This window comes from Pseudorca crassidens, chromosome 6 (assembly GCF_039906515.1).
Source record: "Pseudorca crassidens isolate mPseCra1 chromosome 6, mPseCra1.hap1, whole genome shotgun sequence".
NCBI lineage: Eukaryota > Metazoa > Chordata > Mammalia > Artiodactyla > Delphinidae > Pseudorca > Pseudorca crassidens.
Genome location: NC_090301.1, coordinates 113630143 through 113651056, shown reverse-complemented (window position 1 = coordinate 113651056; position 20914 = coordinate 113630143). Strand labels below are relative to the sequence as shown.

Here is a 20914-nt window from a genome sequence, read left to right as displayed (position 1 = left end):
GCTACAGTGTTTCTTCCCTTTGGAGCTTTATTTTTATTAGATAGAGTTTATCAACTTTTTTCTTCATAGCTTCTAGCATTTATGTCATAAGATTAAAAATTTAATTTAAACTTTAAAATTCTCTGGTGTTTTAGTCTATCCTTTAATGATTTTATTAATGATTAAAATCCAAAGATTTAAATCTTCGATCCACCTGTAATTTATATTATAATAAAGATTTTAAAATATATATATACTTTTAAAAGATGGCTAACCTGTTGTCCCAATATCAATTACTGAACAATCTATCCCTATTGATATGAAATGTTACCGTTATCATAAATGAAATTCGTATAAGTATTTGGGTTTTTTCTTGGACTTTCTCTTTTGTTTCATTATCTGTTTATAGTATCACTGTTCCATAGGAATATCATGTGAGCCACAAATGCAAGCCACATCAAAAAAAGCAAAAAAAAACCCCCTGAAATTTATTTATTTGTTATTTATTTATTTATTTATTTTCGGTACGCGGGCCTCTCACTGTTGTGGCCTCTCCCGCTGCGGAGCACAGGCTCCGGACGCGCAGGCTCAGCGGCCATGGCTCACGGGCCCAGCCGCTCCGCGGCATGTGGGATCCTCCCGGACCGGGGCATGAACCCGCATCCCCTGCATCGGCAGGCGGACTCTCAACCACTGCGCCACCAGGGAAGCCCTGAAATTTATTTTTAAACTGAAGTATAGTTGATGTATAATAATATATAAATTACAGGTATCTTTTTGGATTAGTGAAATTAGTTTTAATAATATATTTTATTTAACCCATTATAGCCATTGTATCATTTCACCATGAAATCAATATATAGAAACAATTACATTCTTTTTTTTCATAAAAAGTCTTTGAAATGTGGTATATATTTTATACTTACAACACATCCCAGCTTGGACTAGCCATATTTCCAGTGTAATGAGCTAGTGACTACCCTATTAGGTAGCTCAGGTCAATATCTTTCTTAAGGCAGGTCTACAGTAGCCTTGGCTCTGTGGCTAGTTTAGTTCTATTACTAAGATCTGGCCCTTCCAGGGTTGGTTCAATGAGGTCTCTTCACTCATTGGTTGGAACTTCAGCATCTCCCAGCTCTTTGGGACCCTGGGAACTGTATGGATTACAGTGCCAGCATTTGTTCTTCCCTCAGCAGTCATACTTTGCCAGCTCCTGGAGTCTCACCTCCACATGCCCACTCAGTATTCTGCCAAAGACTCAAGAGAAACTCTGTATGCATTTCTGCCACTCTGTCTGTGTCCCACCGTCCTTTCAGTGTTCTGTTCTGTGAAGTCTAGTAGCCTCTGCTTCCTGTGCTCCAATCTGCCTCTTCAACTCAGCAAGATAACCATGTTCTGCTTGGAGTCCCTCCCCGCATCACTGTCTGGAAAGTTCCCCCAGGCAGCAAGTGTGGGTGATCACCTCGCTAGTCTCTCTTCTCTGAGGGGCTCACATCTGTGCTGTGGGGGTTGGGAGTTGCAGGCCCCCAGTCTGATTCTGGTCATTCCTGATGGCTAGTCCTACTTAAAAAAACGTTTTGAGATTATTTATTAGCTCTGTTTAGTTCTTACATAATTCCTTTGATCTTTATTAATCCCTTCTTGTTTTCCTTAGTTTTATTCTTTTTATAACTTCTCTTATTGTTATTCTTTCCTGTTCATTAGAATAAATATTTAGGGCTCTGAATTTTTCTCTGAGAACTCCTTTAGCTATTTCCTACAGGTTCTGATAGGCCGTCTTTTTGTGGTCATTATTCTCTAGATACTTCGCAATTTGGGTTTTGGTTTTCTTTTGCGATGGTGGAGTTTTATGTTTCACTTTTCTGGTTCTGTTATGACTTGTTATATTGCATTATAAGTAAAGTTATCTACACTGTTTATAAGTTTTGAAAGTTATTGAAGTTCTCTTTACAGCTTAGAGTAGTCACTGATTTTACCGTGAACCTTTGTAAACAAGGCGTTATTCACTTTTTAGGGTATTGTTGATTTTAAATGAGTAAATGTGAATTTGAGCATAGAAAATAAATTTAAATTTACAAAAATACAATATGTATGTATATGTAAGTGTGTGTGTTTGTGTGTATATGTGTTTTTTTTTTTAAACTTTGGGTGCCAATGTAAGATTTTATTATAAAAATTAGTGCTTAAAAAAAGTGTGAAAGCCACTAGCCTAGAAGACCCCAAAGGTCACCTGGAATGTGTAAAATGTGAATATAAATTTGTGTAGACACTAAAATGACCCTTGAGTAGAGCTGATATCAAAGAGTACCTAAAGTATTCCTTCCTCTCACTTTTCGTTACTTTTCTTCCCCCCCTCCTCCCCGCATACAATATGCTAATAAAAAATCTAGATGACACAGAGCCAGGCGAGGTGTTATACCAGTCTTTTATCAACAAGTGAGAGCACGTTAAACACTTTTTAATTGGTCTTAGGAAAAGCAAAGGCGAAATGGAAATTCAACTCTCCTGGACCTTTGTTCAAAATGCATTTTTCCGTCTCTACTGTAAGGAGCGAATTTTAATGAGCTTGATTCTCACCATTTGGCCATGCATTTGTAATCCTTGTTCACACTTTGTGAAAGAAAAAAAATCTGATGAAAGAAATTGGACAATAATGGAAATCTTGTCTGAGCAGAACAAATTGGAATTATCAAATACATTGCAGGATGACTGGCATGCCGCAGCTGAGGAGACGAGAAGCATCAGAACAGGTGACTTAAAAAAAGTCTCTCTCCCCAAAATGCCGCTATCAGCCTGACGCAGTCTTGTCCTGCACAGAGATAGCATTCCAGAGTGGAGAGAGCTTTGGAGTCAGGCAGACCTGGGTTTGAAGCCTGCCCCCAAACTTTAATGGTAGGTCACTTAATTTTCCTTATCCTCAGTTTCTTCATCTGTATAATGGGGTAATAACGTCTACCTTGCAGCCTTGTGAGGACTGAAAGAAATGAATTATGGGAAAGTGCCTGGCACGTAATAGGGGCTCAGAGAATGACCAAGAGGAGCATTTCCAAGGAAGAATCAGTGGCAGGGCTGAGGAAGACGTGTGAGGTTCCTGGCTTGTTTCCTCTTTAGAAGAAAGAAGTGGGCAGGGCCAGGGATGTGTTTGTATGCTGGTGGTGGTGGTGGGGTCTTCCTAGCCCTTCTTCTCAGTCCCTCTGGGACAGCAAATAACCAGTCAGGGCCTTTTGCAGAGGAGTCCACTCAGGATTCTAATCTGTAGTTATGAAAGCTCCAAGAGTCCATGCTTACCCTGTGAGCTTTGTGGGGTAGCTATAAGGCAATTGAGGTCATGTAGCTAAGCACAGTTCACCAATGAGGCAATGAGTTCAGAGTTTCTCCGCCAGCAAGTAGGTCAAATAGCACAAACGGTGGGGGGAAGGGGGGTTGGCCAAGCATACTATTCAGGGCTCTGTGGAGTAGTGTCAGAGAGGGAAAAGAGAGATTTCTCGGCCTTATAGCTTGTAATTTAACAGAGAAGGGAGAGAAAAAAATAGCTATAGCCCCCTAGGGTGCTAACTGTAAAGATCCAGTGGCCATACAACCTTTTTTTTTTCCTCTGAGACAGTGTCAAAATCAAACATTCGCTGAGGGCCTCAAACCACATGCCCAGGGTTGGGTTCAGAAAATACAGTCCCCGTTTCTCCACGTGTATTGTTCTGGACTCAGCTCCGGAGCACCTTCTGCGTTCCCAGAATTCCCTCCCTGTTAGGATATACTCAGGGTTTGACGGATCTAGGTTTTCAAGTCCCTCACTCACTTTATTATGGCCTTGGGGAAGCACTTATCCTCTGGACACCTCAGTTTTTTCATCTTTAAAACGATCACATCACAGGGCAGTGGCTGTGATCATTTAAGAATGCTTTTCTGGACAGGCCTGTGCTACGCCCTCAGGATGAACAGATGAAGAGGTTCCATCTTCTTCCTTCAAGGCAGTGGTTCTCCACCTGGGGCAGTTTTGCCCCCTCAGAGGACAGTTGGCAACGTCTGGAGACATTTTGGCTGTCACTATTCAGCGTGGGACATGAAGATGCTAAATATTCTACAATGCATAGGACAGCCCCCTGCCTCCCCCGGCAGAGTTCCTTCTGATTTTAGTATTAGAAGATGAAGACGGGCCCACTAGAGGTTTTCCTCTTCTGAGAAGAGCGAAAATGTCATGATCCTTATCGCCATGTTTACTCCCTCCTACTGCCCTTGATGTCCTGGTCGCAGCTCCCTGGGAGGACGCGCTTCCCACCAGGGGCATCCTGGCGGATGGTGCCACTCTCATCCATATACGTGTCCCCAATTAAGGACTTCCCGCCGCTGCCGCTGCCGCTGCCGCCGGGAGAGGGGCCTGAGCTGTGGAGTGAAACTGAAAGGAGGGAGCCGCGCTCCTCGGGTCCTTCGGCAAGAAGGTGAGGCAGGCCCTGCGCAGAACGCCCGGGAAGCTTTGGGGAAATGCAGGGCTTCTCTGGGGACCTAGTAGCCTGCTTGGGGGCGACTTCCTGGAGCAGCGGCTCCAGCCAGCGCACAGCCTAACCGTCCAGTGCCAACACCCCAGGGCCCGACGGCAGGGCACCAAGGAGGCGAAAGCTTGCCGGCTGCGCCAGGGCGGCCCCGCCAACTGGCCAGCGACCGAGGCGGGCGCCCGGGTCCAGCCGTCCCCCGTCCCCCCAAACTGGCCGTGGTGGCCCAAACCTTCGAAGGGACCCCAGGGCAGGAGGGGGCGGTTTGGTCTTTCCGCGCCTAAGCCCGGGAGCGCACTGCAGCTGCCCCCCGGCTGTGCCCCACGCGGTGGGATGCGCGTGGGACCGGACGGCGACGCTGACTCGGCGGTGGCCGCGTGGGCAGCGGGGAAGATGGGGCCACCCGTCGCCCCGTGCTCCGGGGCCAAGATCTGGTGTCTGGACCATGTCTGTGAGCTGAGCACGCCCCCGCTGGGCTGGGTCTGCGGCCGGGAGCACAGGCGGCGGCGGTTAATGATTAATCGCTGACCACCCCGCCTCCAGCCGTTCGGGAGAGGGTGCTCCAGGTGGGTGGGTGGGTTTGGCGCGCCAGGGCCAGGCAGCCGGGAGCGGAGCGCCGGGGACAGAGAAGGGAAGGGCCTGCGCGCTGGGGGCTGCGGGCTCACTGGCTGCAGCGAGATTGGAACCTCCTTCCTCCGCGCTCTCCCCGCCTCGCCCAGGTACACACCCCCACCTCCCAAACCCCACCCTCGGACGCCTCCAGCCTCGGCTAGGTTGGGCTGCTCCGGGAAGTTTCCGTGAGAGCACCCAAAAGCCTGTTACCTTGCCCAGGTGAGCTCGAAAAAGCCCTGCACCCACGCTAGTGAGTTGCGGCCGAGAACTTCGGGCCGCGCGGGTAGGAAGAAAGGGAGTTCAGAAGGTCTTTGGACGTCGCGGCCTGGCTGGCTGCCTTCCTCATGGCTTCGCCCAGCCGTCCTGGCAGTGACTGCTCCCAGGTCATCGACCACAGCCACGTTCCCGGGTTCGAGGTGGCCTCCTGGATCAAAATCACCCTCATTCTGGTGTACCTGGCCATCTTCGTGGTGGGCGTCCTGGGGAATAGCGTCACCATTCGGGTCACCCAGGTGCTGCAGAAGAAGGGCTACCTGCAGAAGGAGGTGACGGATCACATGGTGAGCCTGGCTTGCTCCGACATCCTGGTCTTCGTCATCGGCATGCCCGTGGAGTTCTACAGCATCATCTGGAATCCCCTGACCACGCCCAGCTACACCGTGCCCTGCAAGCTTCACACGTTCCTCTTCGAGGCCTGCAGCTACGCGACGCTGCTGCACGTCCTGACGCTCAGCTTCGAGCGCTACATCGCCATCTGCCACCCCTTCCGGTATAAGGCCATGTCGGGGCCCTGCCAGGTGAAGCTGCTCATCGGCTTCGTCTGGGTCACCTCCGCCCTGGTGGCGTTGCCTTTGCTTTTTGCCATGGGAGTCGAGTACCCCTTGGCGAGCGCGCCCAGTCACCGCGGTCTCACGTGCAACCGCTCCCGTACCCGCCACCACGAGCAACCGGCGATTTCCAACATGTCCATCTGTACCAACCTCTCCAGCCGCTGGACCGTGTTCCAGGCCAGCATCTTCGGTGCCTTCGTCATCTACCTCGTGGTCCTGGCCTCCGTGGCCTTCATGTGCTGGAGCATGATGCAGGCGCTCACGAGGAGTAAGCAGGGCACGCTGGCCGCCCAGGGGCAGCAGCTGCAGGTGAGGAAGTCGGAGAGCGAGGAGAACAGGAGCGCCCGGAGGCAGACCATCATCTTCCTGAGTGAGTCCTGGGTGGAGGGCCTCCTGGGAGCCGCCCTCACCCCCCCACCCCGTACCCCCCGTCACCGCCCGCGGTCCTCTAAACTCAAGCCTTGCCTTAAGAGCGTGAACCTCAGTTCGTTGAGGCTGAAGAGGCATGGTTCTGAGCCTCTGCATATTTCTTCTCTCTGCTTTGGGGACTTGGGTTATGGTCAAAAGAGTATTAGCCCAGCAGTCAGAAGGGCTGGGTATGTTCCGCAGTGGCAGCTGCGCGATGGCTGGCCAAGTCACAAAATGGCTTGGGTAAAATGGAAGATAACACTGAGAAATCTGAGGGTCCGGTTAGGTAATAGGAGACAGGTGAAAGTCCTTTGAGAAGGACCCAGTTCTGTGAAGATGGAAGGCAGCATCCTTATCTAGCCCATCTTTATCCTGGAGAACCTTTCTCAGGCAATTAGATTGTGTTCCCATTTTTCTCCTCCTTTGTAGAAACGAGGCTGTCGGGAACACACACAGGCTGGGACTCTGTTCCCCCAAAGTGATTTCCTACCCAAGTCTTAAGAAACTGGAGCTCTCCGACACACACTCCCCAAGGTAGTGCTGGCGTGTTTGCCCTGGTGGATCTGTTTCTTAACACGGAAACATGGCTGGACCGGCTGGCTTGTTTGTCTGATTCAGAAAATCTGGCTTCACAGATTTCCCGAGACTTGATTGATCATCCCAAATACCAATTCCCTTTCAGAGAACTCGCTTCGTTTTCCAAACTTTTCTTGTGATGCAAATATTTAAAGTCAGATCCTCCTGTGTGCCAGGAAGGAAGGGGCCCATGATTAGTAGTCCCCCAAGGCCTCAGAAGAGGGGCCTGGTGGGCTTTCATGGAGACACACAAAATGGACTGGGGCAAAGAGTTTTTTAAAATGTCTTTTAGCGGAAAAAAGAAAAAGATATCCTTGTCGGTGTGTGTGAGTCAAGGGGGAGCTGTTAGGACAATGTTTCCCCTTTTCCCCAGCTCCCTTTCCAGTGTGGCATCAGAGAAGGAATAAATCATGGTGCTGTTTGTTTTGGTGTGGGAGACCTGAGAAACAGGTTCTAGGGCAAGGAGTTAGGAAAGAAAATTGGAAGGCACTTGAAGAGAAATGGAAAGAACTGGGTATTGTCCCAGCCATGCCCCTGGCTTCTGGTGTGTCCGTACAACTGACCTGACTTTACTCTGGGTCTGTGCGAAATGACAGGAGGGAGTTCGTGGTTTGGGGATGCCGACTCTGCATCAGGTGCTGTGCTCTTGGCTTATATTTCCATTTCATAGAGGAGCAGTTTCAGGCTTAGAGAAGACCTAGTTCAAATGCACTCAAGTGCAGCTCCCAGATTCTAAGCTTGGTTCTCAGCGTGTTACCGAGTCCAAGTTCACACTGCTGGCCGCACAGCAGGACAGTAAATTGAGAGATGACATGTTGGGGCCAGGAATAATGACTTTATTCAGAAAGCCAGCAGAGCGAGAAGATGGTGAGCTAGTGTCCCAAAGAACCATCTTACCCGAGTTAGAGTTCAAACTTCTTTTATATTTAAGGGGGAGGGGGTGTGGCTGCTTGTTGCAAACTTCTTGGTGCCGGAATCCTTTGTTCTTGCAGCTGTACATGTAGGTCAGGTCAGGAGGTTCCTGTAAACCTCCAACAAGACAGATGTTATTCTCTGTTCTGCAACTTTTTATCTCTATATGAATGGAAACATGTTATATCTTGAAAGGTCAGAGCCTTGAGAGTGGGCCATCCTGTCTATTTCAGGCTGTAGGCAACATTCTTGTGGCAAAAACCAATAGAATACAAAGGTTAAAGTAAAAGAAACAGATCCAAGATGGAGTCAGATTTGTTCTTTGCCATTACACGGGCAGGGAAATAAGTGGCTGCCTGTGGCTTTTTCACAGGCTCATGGGGAAAGGAAAATGAAATAAAGCAGAACTTTGATAAGGTGTTGCAGCCTTTCTGGAAATTGGAGTAAGGCGTCTGTAGCAGGTGACATTGTCTAGGGACTTAGGAAGGGCACCCAACCCAACTCAATCTCTCACCCATTGGCTTCTACCCAGAATATTCCAGGAAGAAACGGACATTGGATTTGCTCTATTGAAAGACTAGTTCTTCTTTCTGCCATGTACCCTTAGGCATATTTTAAACTTTTAGCAGTAATTGAATACTTTAGTATGAATGACTTTACTTTTTTAATCTCCCACCCTAATTTAGGAATTAAGACTGCACTTGACCAAGGAAAAAAATAATTGATTCATCTTTGTTCTCTATTGTACCAATCTCTTTTTATTTAAAAAATTTAAATTTCTCTGAATAGATGTCTCTTCTCCTAGCGGGTATTGTTCCAAGTTGAAGTCCGTCTCCATGTTGGAGTTGTGTCTCCATTCAGACATAAAATCAGAATGTCACAGACTTTTGTGTAGAGACAAATAGGAACTTGGAGATCATCTCATCCAATTAGTAATCACCTGGAATGAGTCTGTTCTCTCAGCAGCCCTCGTTCTTTCCTTCTAGTTCTCTCCGGCTTCCTTGTAACAACTGTGTATTAATCACCCACTGTGTTCCCAGCATAGATTGTTGAATGGCAATCAGGTGCTCAATGTGTGATAATGTCTTGGGGGAATTTAGCATTATTTAGCCCATTTCCTCTGCAGTAGGTTTCCAAAGCAGTTCTTGCAACTGTTCCCACTCCCAGTGAATTTCAAAGAGCTTTTAAAAATAGGAGCCTCACTAATTAACAAGTTAGGAAATAAACTAATGGAGTGAAGAGGAAGAAATCATGCCCTGCATCCATCAGATTGATACGATGCAATTATTTTGTGTTTCATAAAACTTATGCTTTGGGGCATTTTTAACCCAGAATAAATGAATATGTAAATTGTTTACAAATTGCTGCATTTAACATAGTGATTTAGCTGTCTTTTTAGCACTTGCGTTAACAGATGTATCAAATTAAAACAAATATTTGCTCATTTCAAACATATTTTGCATTTAATGTGAAATGTAAATGACAACACAGCACAAGATGTCTTTGGAGCTCTGGAGGCAATAAAAAAAACAATTAAGGAATTTTCCCCCTCATTGTTAAAAATACTAACTTCTGCATAACAGAAGGGAAATTCATAAATCTACCCAAGATGAGGAAGTCTATGTAGAACATATTAATTTTCCTTTCTGCATCTTTTGCTATTGTGCCTCACAATAGCTGAGGGGCTGGGCTGGTGAATAATGAAAACAAATTGGGAACTCTGGGAGGGAAAGAGATGCGGGGACACCTCCTAGCTCTCAAGCAATTTGCAGGAGAAAGCAATAATAATGTGAAAGTACACATTTCTGGACACATGAGTGTCCCTTCTTGCCTCTTGTCAGCTCAGTGAGAAATCAGTACTAGACTTATTTCTTTTTGCACGGTCACGGCTAATATGACTTGTCCCATGCCAGAACAGAGGTTGCCTGGTCTGGATTCCTGTCTCTCCTGGAGGCAAGGAACTGGTGCATTTGTCTCTTTATACCTTAGATGTTGAGAATATGCAAAATGAGGCTTCCTTTCAAGAGGGTTTCCCAGACCTTCCATGTGTTTTTTTTTTTTTTTTTTCTCTTCCCAGACCTTCCATCTTATATTTCTGAACTCTCACTTGGAGTTATTTTCAATGCGTGGGGCACCCAGGTCCACAGACACTGGTGCCTGTGTCTTTTGCACATGTGTCAGATGTCCCCCACTCAAAGTGGAACAAGTGTAGTTTAAACAAAGAGTTGTAATTTGTAACTTTCAAGAGTGTAAAGTGATTGGGGCTAGGTTACAGCTACCTCCTAAGGACCTGTAGGGTAGTGATGGGCTTTCAACCATAGAAAATTTTATTACAGATAATTGTGAAATTACGAAATTAAAGAAACATCACAGAGGCTTAGGACTCTATAATAGGTACACTTTTTTTTTGCATTCTGATTTGCTCTCTTGAGTCAGAGGGAAAGGGGAGGAGCCACAGAGAGTGATGGGAATTGCACATCAACTTGGGTTGATCTTGGAGAATATCTTGAATATGGACTTAGTCCCAAGTGTATTTGGATGGAAAAAAAATGGAGAGCTGCTGCTGAACTGAACTACTCTAAAAAGAAGGTTGACGCATATTTGGATATTTGTGGGGTGGGCCAGAGAGAAGCAAGGAGGAGATCAGAATCATATCCTCTGGGTCTTAAGACCTCAGATGTGAGGTCAAAGTCACGTGTTCACGGGAGAGACAGAGAAAGGAAGCTGAGATGTTGACAGTGGCTCCTCTTCACAATCAGTACCTGAAACAAACTCTTCAAATTAGTTTCTTAAAGTGGAGTCCAAAATTTCCCATGCAAAGAGGTTTTATTGGGATGTCATTGTGAAAAACAAAAGTGAAAATTATGAAAAGAAATTTGTCTTATATTTTATCAAACATAGTTTCTAATCATATGTGAATTCTTATAATAATTCTTTTCAGAATGAAACAAGTGCTTCACTTGTAATTTTTCTGACAAAATAGTTGTGATAGCCATTGTGTTTGATTTTCTAGAACAGCAAGATTATAAAGAAAGCTTACTCCCAAGAGCTTCTCTTAATTCATTGCTATTTAATTCATCCTCATTGAAGTACCTGTCCTAGCATCATCCTTGTCAATTTCCCATTGTTTCAGGATTAACTGGTTTAATTCGGCCAGACCTTCCTTTGTCAGTGGCTTGTCATTTGATTCCTGTGTTTCTCTAGCTTCCCTTTCATTGACTTCAGGAAATTCTGCACCCCTCACACAGGCCATATGCAGAAATATGATTAATTGAAAAGTCAATCTCTATACCCTTGTGTATATCAACTGATCACATGAAAATGCATGCCTTAAAATGCTCTGAAGTGCCCAGAGAATTTTTAAATAATTGTTTTCCTGACTAGTTTAAATTCTGACGTTACTATCATGTTTGTGTCACTAATTTTCTTAGTAAAGGCTATTTCTGTGGTGTAGAGGGCTAAGCCAACTCAGTCTCTAAGGGAAGTATCACCAGAATTAAATTACTGACATTTTTAGAGTGAGAGATTATTTTGACAAACACATTTGGCTACTTCAGGACAAAAGTTTTGCCTCGAGTCTTCGGCTTGCTGCCTCTGTTCTCCTCCCCCCTTTACTGGGGTGGATGGGACTATACTAAATGGTGTTTCATGTTTATTTTTCTACTTGTGATATCTGTCATAAATTGCAAGTGTCCTGTGATCACCCTCTCAGACACATATAATAATGTTGCTTTATTTGTATAATCAGGCTGCCTCAAAGATTGCACTTCTCTGTTGGAGAGATGCATCGTTCCCGTGGAAGGGAATATGGGAATGCCAGTTCCCATTCATTAGCAAGCCTGTTCGTCTGTCTTAGTTGCATGCCTCATGGGGGCTGCCAAAGTGTAATAAGACAGCAGAAGCCTTCGTCGAGCAATGCGTTCAGCGTATTAATGCTAAAACCACTCAGAATAAAAGCCATTTGCGTGTAGAGACAGCACAGTGGAAGCATATTGAATTGGGTGTCAAGGAGCCCTGTCCTGCCCCACTAGACGAGGTCCGCTGACCCACCACTTGGATCACACTGTCATCTCTCTCCGCCGTTTCCTTCCGCCCAGCTCCCCTGCTGGTCTGCAGCCCTGCAACAACCCACCTGACTCTCCACCTCTACTCCTTGGCTGCGTGCTGAGCACTGAAGAAAAGACTGGTTACCATTGCTGCCGTCAGTTCTTGTAAATAGATGTGTTCAGCCTTACCTGGGCCCTGCTCTCTGATAGCACCTTCCTTTGTAGGGACTGTCAAAAGAGCTTGAGCTCCTGGAGCCCCTTTTCTACTTTGAGGGACCTTGATTGGACGTGGCATCACTGGAGGAATGTCTGCATCTCCCCTCACCTAGGCTGTTTGTGCTGCAGCTGCTGGGATCCCATTGATGCCCCCATTCTCAGGCCCATCAAGTTCAATTCTGTTAATGGCTTCCCATGGCTCTTAGGTCAAGGATCAAAATCCTTAACATAAGGACCTCGTGGTCGGCTGCCCCTCCAGCTGCATTGGGTGCAGTTCTCCCACTGTGTTAGTCTGCCGGAGCTGCCATGACAAAATACCACAGATAGTGGGGCTTAAACAGCAGTCGTTTATTTTCTCACAGTTCTGGAAGCTAGAAATCTGAGATCCGGGAGATGCCAGGGATGGTTTCTGGTGAGACTTCTTTGGTTTGCAAATAGCAGCCTTCTTAGTGAGTCCTCACATGGCCCTTGCTCTGTGTGCACAGAGAGGGAGATCTCTTTTTTTTTTTTTTTTAATAAATTTATTTATTTTTATTTTTGGCTGCGTTGGGTCTTTGTTGTCGTACGCAGGCTTTCTCTAGTAGCGCTGAGCGGGGGCTACTCTTTGTTGTGGTGTGCGGGCTTCTCATTGTGGTGGCTTCTCTTGTTGCAGAGCATGGGCTCTAGGCGCACAGGCTTCAGTAGTTGTGGCACGTGGGCTCAGTAGTTGTGGCTCGTGGGGTCTAGAGCACAGGCTCAGTAGTTGTGGCGCACGGGCTAAGTTGCTCCACGGCATGGGGGATCCTCCCAGACCAGGGCTCGAACCCGTGTCTCTTGCGTTGGCAGGCGGATTCTTAACCACTGCACCACCAGGGAGATCTCTTTATCTCTTCTTTTTGTTATAAGGAAGCCAGTCCAATGAGCTTAGAGCCCTGCCCTTCTGACCTCATTTAACCTCAGTCACCTCCCAAAAGGCCCTGTCTCCAGATACTGTCACATCGGGGGTTAGGGCTTCACCATATGAATTTGGGGAGCACAGTTCAATCTATAACATTCCTTAATTTCTCTGCCCCATTACCCCCTTTAAATCCTTCAGTAGACCATGGCCAGGCTCTCTCTTACCACCTGGTCTTGGCATGTGTTGTTTTCTCTGCCTGAAATGCTTTTCTGCCTCACTCCGTGCTCTACCTGACCCCACCGGCACCTTCACCAAGCGAGCACCTTCAGATCTCCCCTGGGAAGCATGGCCCATCCTCCCTGACTTAATTTAACCTCCCTTGAAACAAGACTCACAGTTATAATAATTTTATATTTAATGGTGAAATCATTTGATTCATGTCTGCCTTCCTTCTGATTCCTTGAGGGCAGGAGCTATTCTTAATCTCACTCCCCACCGTTCTTCATCCTAGCATAGGTGCTGGCACACAGCAGATGTTCAATGAAGTTTTGTTGATTGAATAAATACCTGAACACGCCTGAGCTTGGGATTGGGGAATGATGTTCTGTTTTCCCTTGGGTGTGCATTCCTCTAGAAACTTATCATTCCTCAGAATTTTTCTGATTAGTTCAAACCTAAAGATGCTCTCTTGAAAGGGATCTGATTCTTCCAGGCCTCTGAAAAGTCAAGCCATCGTGGAGGGCATTTGAGATTTTATCTCCCCTGAGCCAGGGAACAGTCTGTGTTAATCAGCCCCTGAATATCAACTTTCACTGTATGTACCTGCCAGAAGTAACCCTGAAATGAAAGTGATTAAGGTGGTGGTGAACAGTGCTTGTTAAACTCTGTTTAACCGGATGATAATGGAATGAGAACTCGAAAAATTATTTCTTAGCAGGCCCTTTCACCACTTGTTGACAAGGGTGTCCTCAGGGTGATGGAAAGAGGATGCAGTGGGGGCAGTGTTTTGAAAACTGATTCAACTGATATGTTTTCATTTCCCCCTTAACTTGCACTCGCTTGCAGCCCTCTGCCTCAAGTCTTAACCAGAAGGCTTGTCACCCTACGGAAGCAAAAAGGAACGTACTGCCTTGTCTAAGGGTAGCGGCCATGGCTCACGGGCCCAGCCGCTCCGCGGCATGTGGGATCTTCCTGGACCGGGGCACGAACCCGTGTCCCCTGCATCGGCAGGCGGACTCTTAACCAGTGCGCCACCAGGGAAGCCCTTCTTTTTTTTTTTTTTATAAAGGAATTGCTTTATTTATTTTATTTTTGGCTGCATCGGATCTTAGTTGCGGGCCCTTCGTTGCAGCGCGTGGGCTCTGTGTTTGAGGCATGTGAGCTCAGTAGTTGTGGCACACGGGGCTTAGTTGCCCCACCGCATGTGGGATCCTAGTTCCCTGACCAGGGATCGAAACCCTGTCCCCTGCATTGGAAGATGCATTCCCAACCACTGGACCACCAGGGAAGGCCCTCTCCCAGCTATTCTTGGGGCTTCCTGAGATCAGGCACCATGCACACTCATAGTTCTTCCAACTACCCTACGGGGCTGGGGACGCAGTGGCTGTGAACTGCTTACTTGGTGCTGGGATTGAAATTCCCTGACAGTGGTGCTGCGCTTGGGTAGGAAGGAGACCACACAAACTGTGATCCTCAGGAAATCCCTTCACCTCTCCCTGCCTTTCCTCCCCTTCCCTGTGGTAGGCAGAAATCTGAGATGGCTCCTGGACTTCTGAGCCCTGGTGTATGTACATACATCTGCTCCCACTTGTTCAATCAAACACTAATCAAGGTCTTGCCCTGAAGGGATTTTGCAGAAGTAATTAAGTTCCCGAATCAGTTGACCTTAAAATAGGGAGGTTTTCTGCATGGGCTGAATCATGTCACAAGACCTTTTAAATCTGGGTCTAGAAGTCAGAGACAGGAGACCTCAGAGATTCAAATCACAAGAGGGGTGGGAGGTAAAAGACATTCTCCATTGCTGGCTTTGGAGATCTGGAGGGGTCACTGGCGGGTAATGTAGGTGGTCCCTAGGAGCTGAGTGCCGGGAAAGAAGTGGGTATCTGAATGAGCTGAGAGGTGGATTTCCCCCCAGAACCTTCAGAAAAGAATTCAGCCTGGCTGATACCATGAGTCCCTGAGCAGAGATCTCAGCCATGCCGGGTCTGGAGTTCTGATCTACAGACATGTGAGCTAATAAATAGATGTTGTTATGTAACAGTAGAAAACGGATACATTCCCTGAACGCTGATAAGGGGCTCCAAGGTAGACACATGTACTGCCTTAGATATATCTTCCAAACCTAATCTCTAGAAGCTTCTCTGTGAAACGTCCCGCCTTCTAAGACCTGTACCCATGGCCCAGCCATTCCTGGATTCACCCGCCATTTACTGGACACCTGCTAAGGCTCAGTGATTAGGAAATTTACCACGATCCAGGGCACCATGGGAGTTTCTCTGGACTTTTAGACTCTTATTTGGGGAATTCAAAATTTGCAGGTTTGAGTCCCATCAGCTGGAATTTTGAACCCATGGATACCTTGGTTGTCAAAAGAGGAGGACTGTGGTAGATTCATCTTTTAATTATCTTGCTTTGGGTAGCTCTTTTTCCTCAGAGCCTGGCACTTAGAAAGTGCTGAACGAAAGTTGGGTGAATCAGTGAATGTCTGGGCAGCTTTGCTACTTTCCAGAGCCTTCGCACTGGAGCGGAGCGCTTACATTCTTCATCGTTTAGCTTCAAGTGGAAAAAGCGGGGGTGGACAGTGGGAGCCAACCCCAGTGCTGAAAGCAAATCTGAGTACGAGAAATGTCTCAGGCTAACAAACTTTACCATTTTCTGATGTTTAGGGTTTCTGCCAACTGAGAAACTTGCCAACATTTCCTGTTTGCACTTAACTGTGTGTAAGAGCCATTCTGGCCGGCAGGAGCCTGCCAGACATCTCATCAGGCTGCTTTACACATCTCAAGAGTGGCTGGGTAGCTGGACAGCAGTGGTGGTACCAGGATCTGACAGACGGGCATCAGGAGGCGGCAGCATCATACTGGAAACCAAAGGCATGCATACGTGGGAGTCAGGCCCAGTTGGGGGATAAGGTTCATTGGATTTGTAGAGAAAAGCCGTCTTCTTTCTCTAGTGAAGGGGAAAAAAATCCAGCTTACCTTAGAAATAAAACACTACACACAGGGTATTGGGGTAGAAGCAAACTCATTTGGTCTCTGGCTTTACATATTATTACTCTTTGGAAGACTTGATCTACTCAGCAGAAACAAAGCTTTCTGGGAAATTTATGGGTCGACTTTCTATGTGCCACAGTTCTGAAGGATGAAATATCATGTTGAACTGACAGCTGCATGTTTTGTATATTTAGAGGACAGCTGATGTGTTGTCACTGTTTTTCAAGTTTGTCTCGACAGGGGAGGCAAGGGAAGTTTGCTTTCCAGAGGGTGAAGAAAACTTGTGTAGAAGTAGCCTGTTCTCCTTCTTGGACCTGGAGTTTTTCTCGTTACTGAATCTCTTGAAGGCCCCTTCCTCCAGGAAGCCTTCCTGGACCGGCTTCACCCTGCTCTAAATTCTCCTCACTTTAGCGCTTCGTTCATCAGGTATTTACGAAATCCTAAAATGTGTATGGTGTCATTTAGACTTTAGAGATCAGGATGCTCATTCTCCCCTTCGAGGAGCTTAATATTTCTCTAGTTGGGGCATCAAAATATAGAGGTGGAGCCTTGTAGAAGGAAGCCTAAAAATACCCTTGATGAAGAGTGGCGGGTAATGGCGGCTTATAAAGTAAACTGGTTCTGGGCACCAGCATTTTTTTTTTTTTTTTTTTTTGTGGTACGCGGGCCTCTCACTGTTGTGGCCTCTCCCGTTGCGGAGCACAGGCTCCAGACGCGCAGGCTCAGCGGCCATGGCTCACGGGCCCAGCCACTCCGCAGCATATGGGATCTTCCCGGACCGGGGCACGAACCCGTGTCCCCTGCATTGGCAGGCGGACTCTCAACCACTGCGTCACCAGGGAAACTCTGCTCTCTTTTTTTTTCTTCCAGTTTTATTGAGATACAATTGACATACAGTATTGTGTAAGTTTAAGGTGTACAGCATAATGATTTGACTTCCATACATCATGAAATGTTAAATAAGTTTAGAGAGCATCCATCGTCTTCTGTAGATACAACATTAAAGAAATAGAAAAAAATGTTTGCCTTTACAATGAGAACTCTTAGGATTTATTCTCTTAGCAACTTTCATGTATAAGGTACAGCTGTGTTCATTATATTTATCATGTTGCACATTACATCCCTATTAGTTATTTATCTTATAAATGGAGGTTTGTACCTTTTAACTACCTGCATCCAATTTCTCCCTACCCTTTCCCCCTGCCACGAATCTGATGTCTTTCTCTATGAGTTTGTTTATTTTGCCACAATAATGGATTGACAACACTGTGTTCGTTCCTGGTACACAGCGTAGTGATTCACTATTTCTACACATTTCAAAAAGATAACCGTGAGTCTACTTACCATCTGTCACTATACCAGGGTATTACAAAATAATTGATTATGTTCCTCCAACTGTACGTTTCATACCTGTGACTCATTTATTTTGCATCTGGAAGTTGGTACCTCTTAATCTCCCTCATACATTTCTCTCTACCCTCTCTGGCAACTACCTGTTGGTTTTCTGTATGGATGACTCTGTTTCTGTTTTGTTATACTTGTTCATTTGTTTTGTTTTTTAGAGTCCACATACAAGTGAAATCATAAGGTATTTGTCTTTCTCTGTCTGACTTATTTCACTTAGCATACTTCCCTCTGTGTCTATCCATGTTGTCGTAAATGGCAAGATTTCATTCTTTTTTATGACTAATATCCCATTATATATATATATGTGTGTGTGTGTGTGTGTGTGTGTATATATATATATATATATATGCATATCTTCTTTATCCATTCATCTGTTGATGGGCATTTAGGTTGCTTTCATATCTTGGCTATTGTAAATAATGTTGAAATGAACATGGGGGTGTGTATAACTTTTTGAACAAGTGTTTTTGTTTTCTTTGGATACTAAGGAGTGGAATTGCTGGATGGTATGATAGTACTGTTTTTAATATTTTGAGGAATATTCATACTATTTTCCATAATAACTTCACCAGCAGTGCATGAGGGTTCACTTTTCGCTACATCCTCATCACCCCACGTTATTTGTTGTCTTTTTGATAATAGCCATTTTGAAAGATGTCAGGTGATATCTCCTTGTTTTTTTTAAAATTAATTTATTTATTTTTAGTTTTGGCTGCGTTGGGTTTTTTTGTTGCTGCACGTGGGCTTTTATCTAGTTGTGGCGAGTGGGGGCTACTCTTTGTTGTGGTACGCAGGCTTCTCATTGCAGTGGCTTCTCTTGTAGCAGAGCATGGGCTCTAGGCGTGCGGGCTCAGTAGTTGTGGCTCGTGGGCTCCAGAGCACAAGCTCAGTAGTTGTGGTGCACAGGCTTAGAAGATCCGCGGCATGTGGGATCTTCCTGGACCAGGGCTCGAACCCGTGTCCCCTGCATTGGCAGGCGGATTCTTAACCGCTGCACCACCAGGGAAGTCCTGTGGTGTTTTTTTTTTTTGTTTTTTTGTTTTTTACTAGTTGGAAGCTTTTAATTTTGCTTATTTTAAGCAACTTATAAGAAAAGTCTTGGGTACGTGGATTTTTTTCCCCACATCTTTATTGGAGTATAAATGCTTTATAATGTTGTGTTAGTTTCTACTGTACAACAAAGTGAATCAGCTACAGGTATACGTATATCCCCATATCCCCTCCCTCTTGAGCCTCCCTCCCACCCTCCCTATCCCATCCCTTTAGGTCGTCACAAAGCACCAAGCTGATCTCCCTGTGCTATTCAGCAGCCTCCCGCTAGCCATCCATTTTACATTTGGTAGTGTATATATATAGATGCTACTCTCTTACTTCATCCCAGCTTCCCCTTCCCCCGCCGTGCCCTCGAGTCCATTCTCCACATCTGCGTCTTTATTCTTGCCCTGCCACTAGGTTCATCAGTACTGCTCTTTAAAATTCCATATATATGCGTTAGCATATGGTATTTGTTTTTCTCTTTCTGACTGACTTCACTCTGTATGACAGATTCTAGGTCCATCCACCTCACTACAAATAACTCAATTTCATTCCCTTTTATGGCTGAGTAATATTCCATTGTATACATGTGCCACGTTTTCTTTATCCATTCATCTGTTGATGGACATTTAGGTTGCTTCCACATACTGGCTATTGTAAATAGTGCTGCCATGAACATTGTGGTACATGTATCTTTTTGAATTATGCTTTTCTCAGGGTATATGCCCAGTAGTGGGATTGCTGGGTCATACGGTAGTTCTGTTTTTTGTTTTTTTAAGCAACCTCCATACTGTTCTCCATAGTGGCTGTATCAATTTACATTCCCACCAACAGTGCAGAAGGGTTCCCTTTTCTCCACACCCTCTCCAGCATTTATTGTTTGTAGATTTTTTGATGCTGGCCATTCTGACGGTGTGAGGTGTTACCTCATTGTAGTTTTGATTCGCATTTCTCTAATGATTAGTGATGTTGAGCATCTTTTCATGTATTTCTTGGCCATCTGTATGTCTTCTTTGGAGAAATGTCTATTTGGGTCTTCTGCCCATTTTGGGATTGGCTTGTTTGTTTTTGTGATATTGAGCTGCATGAGCTGCTTGTATGTTTTGGAGATTAATCCTTTGTCAGTTGCTTCATTTGCAAATATTTTCTCCCATTCTGAGGGTTGTCTTTTGGTCTTGTTTATGGTTTCCTTTGCTGTGCAAAAGCTTTGAAGTTTCATTAAGTCCCATTTGTTTATTTTTGTTTTTATTTCCATTTCTCTAGGAGGTCGGTCAAAAAGGATCTTGCTGTGATTTATGTCATAGAGCGTCCTGCCTATGTTTTCGTCTAAGAGTTTTACAGTGTCTGGTATTACATTTAGGTCTTTAATCCATCTTGAGTTTATTTTTGTGCATGGTGTTAGGGAGTGTTCTAATTTCATTCTTGTACATGTAGCTGTCCATTTTTCCCAGCACCACTTATTGAAGAGGCGGTCTTTTCTCCACTGTATATTCTTGCCTCCTTTGTCAAAGATGAGGTGACCATATGTGTGTGGGTTTATCTCTGGGCTTTCTGTCCTGTTCCATTGATCTATATTTTTGTTTTTGTACCAGTACCATATTGTCTTGATTACTCTAGCTTTATAGTATAGTCTGTAGTATAGTCTGAAGTCAGGGAGCCTGATTCCTCCAGCTCCGTTTTTCTTTCTTAAGATTGCTTTGGTTATTCGGGGTCTTTTGTGTGTCCATACAAATTGTAAAATTTCTTGTGCTAATTCTGTGAGAAATGCCATTGGTAATTTGATAGGGATTGCATTGAACCTGTAGATTGCTTTGGGTACTATAGTCATTTTCACAATATTGATTCTTCCAATTCAGGAAGCATGGTATATCTCTCCATCTGTTTATGTTATCTTTAATTTCTTTCATCAGTGTTTTATATTTTTCTGAGTACAGCTCCTTTGCCTCCTTAGGTAGGTTTATTCCTAGGTATTTTATTCTTTTTGTTGTGATAGTAAATGGGATTGTTTCCTTAATTTCTCTTTCTGATCTTTCATTATTAATGTATAGGAATGCAAGAGATTTCTGTGCATTAATTTTGTATCCTGCAAACTTACCAAACTCATTGATTAGTTCTACTAGTTTTCTGGTGGCATCTTTAGGATTTTCTATTTATAGTGTCATGTCATCTGCAAACAGTGACAGTTTTACTTCTTCCTTTCCAATTTGTATTCATTTAATTTATTTTTCTTCTCTGATTGCCTTGGCTAGGACTTCCAAAACTATGTTGAATAATAGTGGCAAGAGCGGACATCCTTGTGTTGTTCCTGATCATAGAG

General features: G+C 45.1%; 1 protein-coding gene across 2 annotated transcripts in view; it reads left to right on the top strand.

Moving 5' to 3' along the window:
• Nucleotides 1-3893: 3893 nt before the first annotated feature.
• GPR39 (G protein-coupled receptor 39) overlaps nucleotides 3894-20914 on the top strand; it is a 232358-nt gene continuing 215337 nt past the window's right edge. Inside the window, exons 1-2 of one of the 2 annotated variants that reach the window (XM_067742134.1) lie at nucleotides 3894-4415; nucleotides 5186-6278. In XM_067742134.1, the coding sequence (XP_067598235.1) occupies nucleotides 5423-6278 (856 nt within the window). In that variant the 5' untranslated portion in view covers nucleotides 3894-4415; nucleotides 5186-5422. The other variant, XM_067742133.1, reaches the window with a different exon arrangement.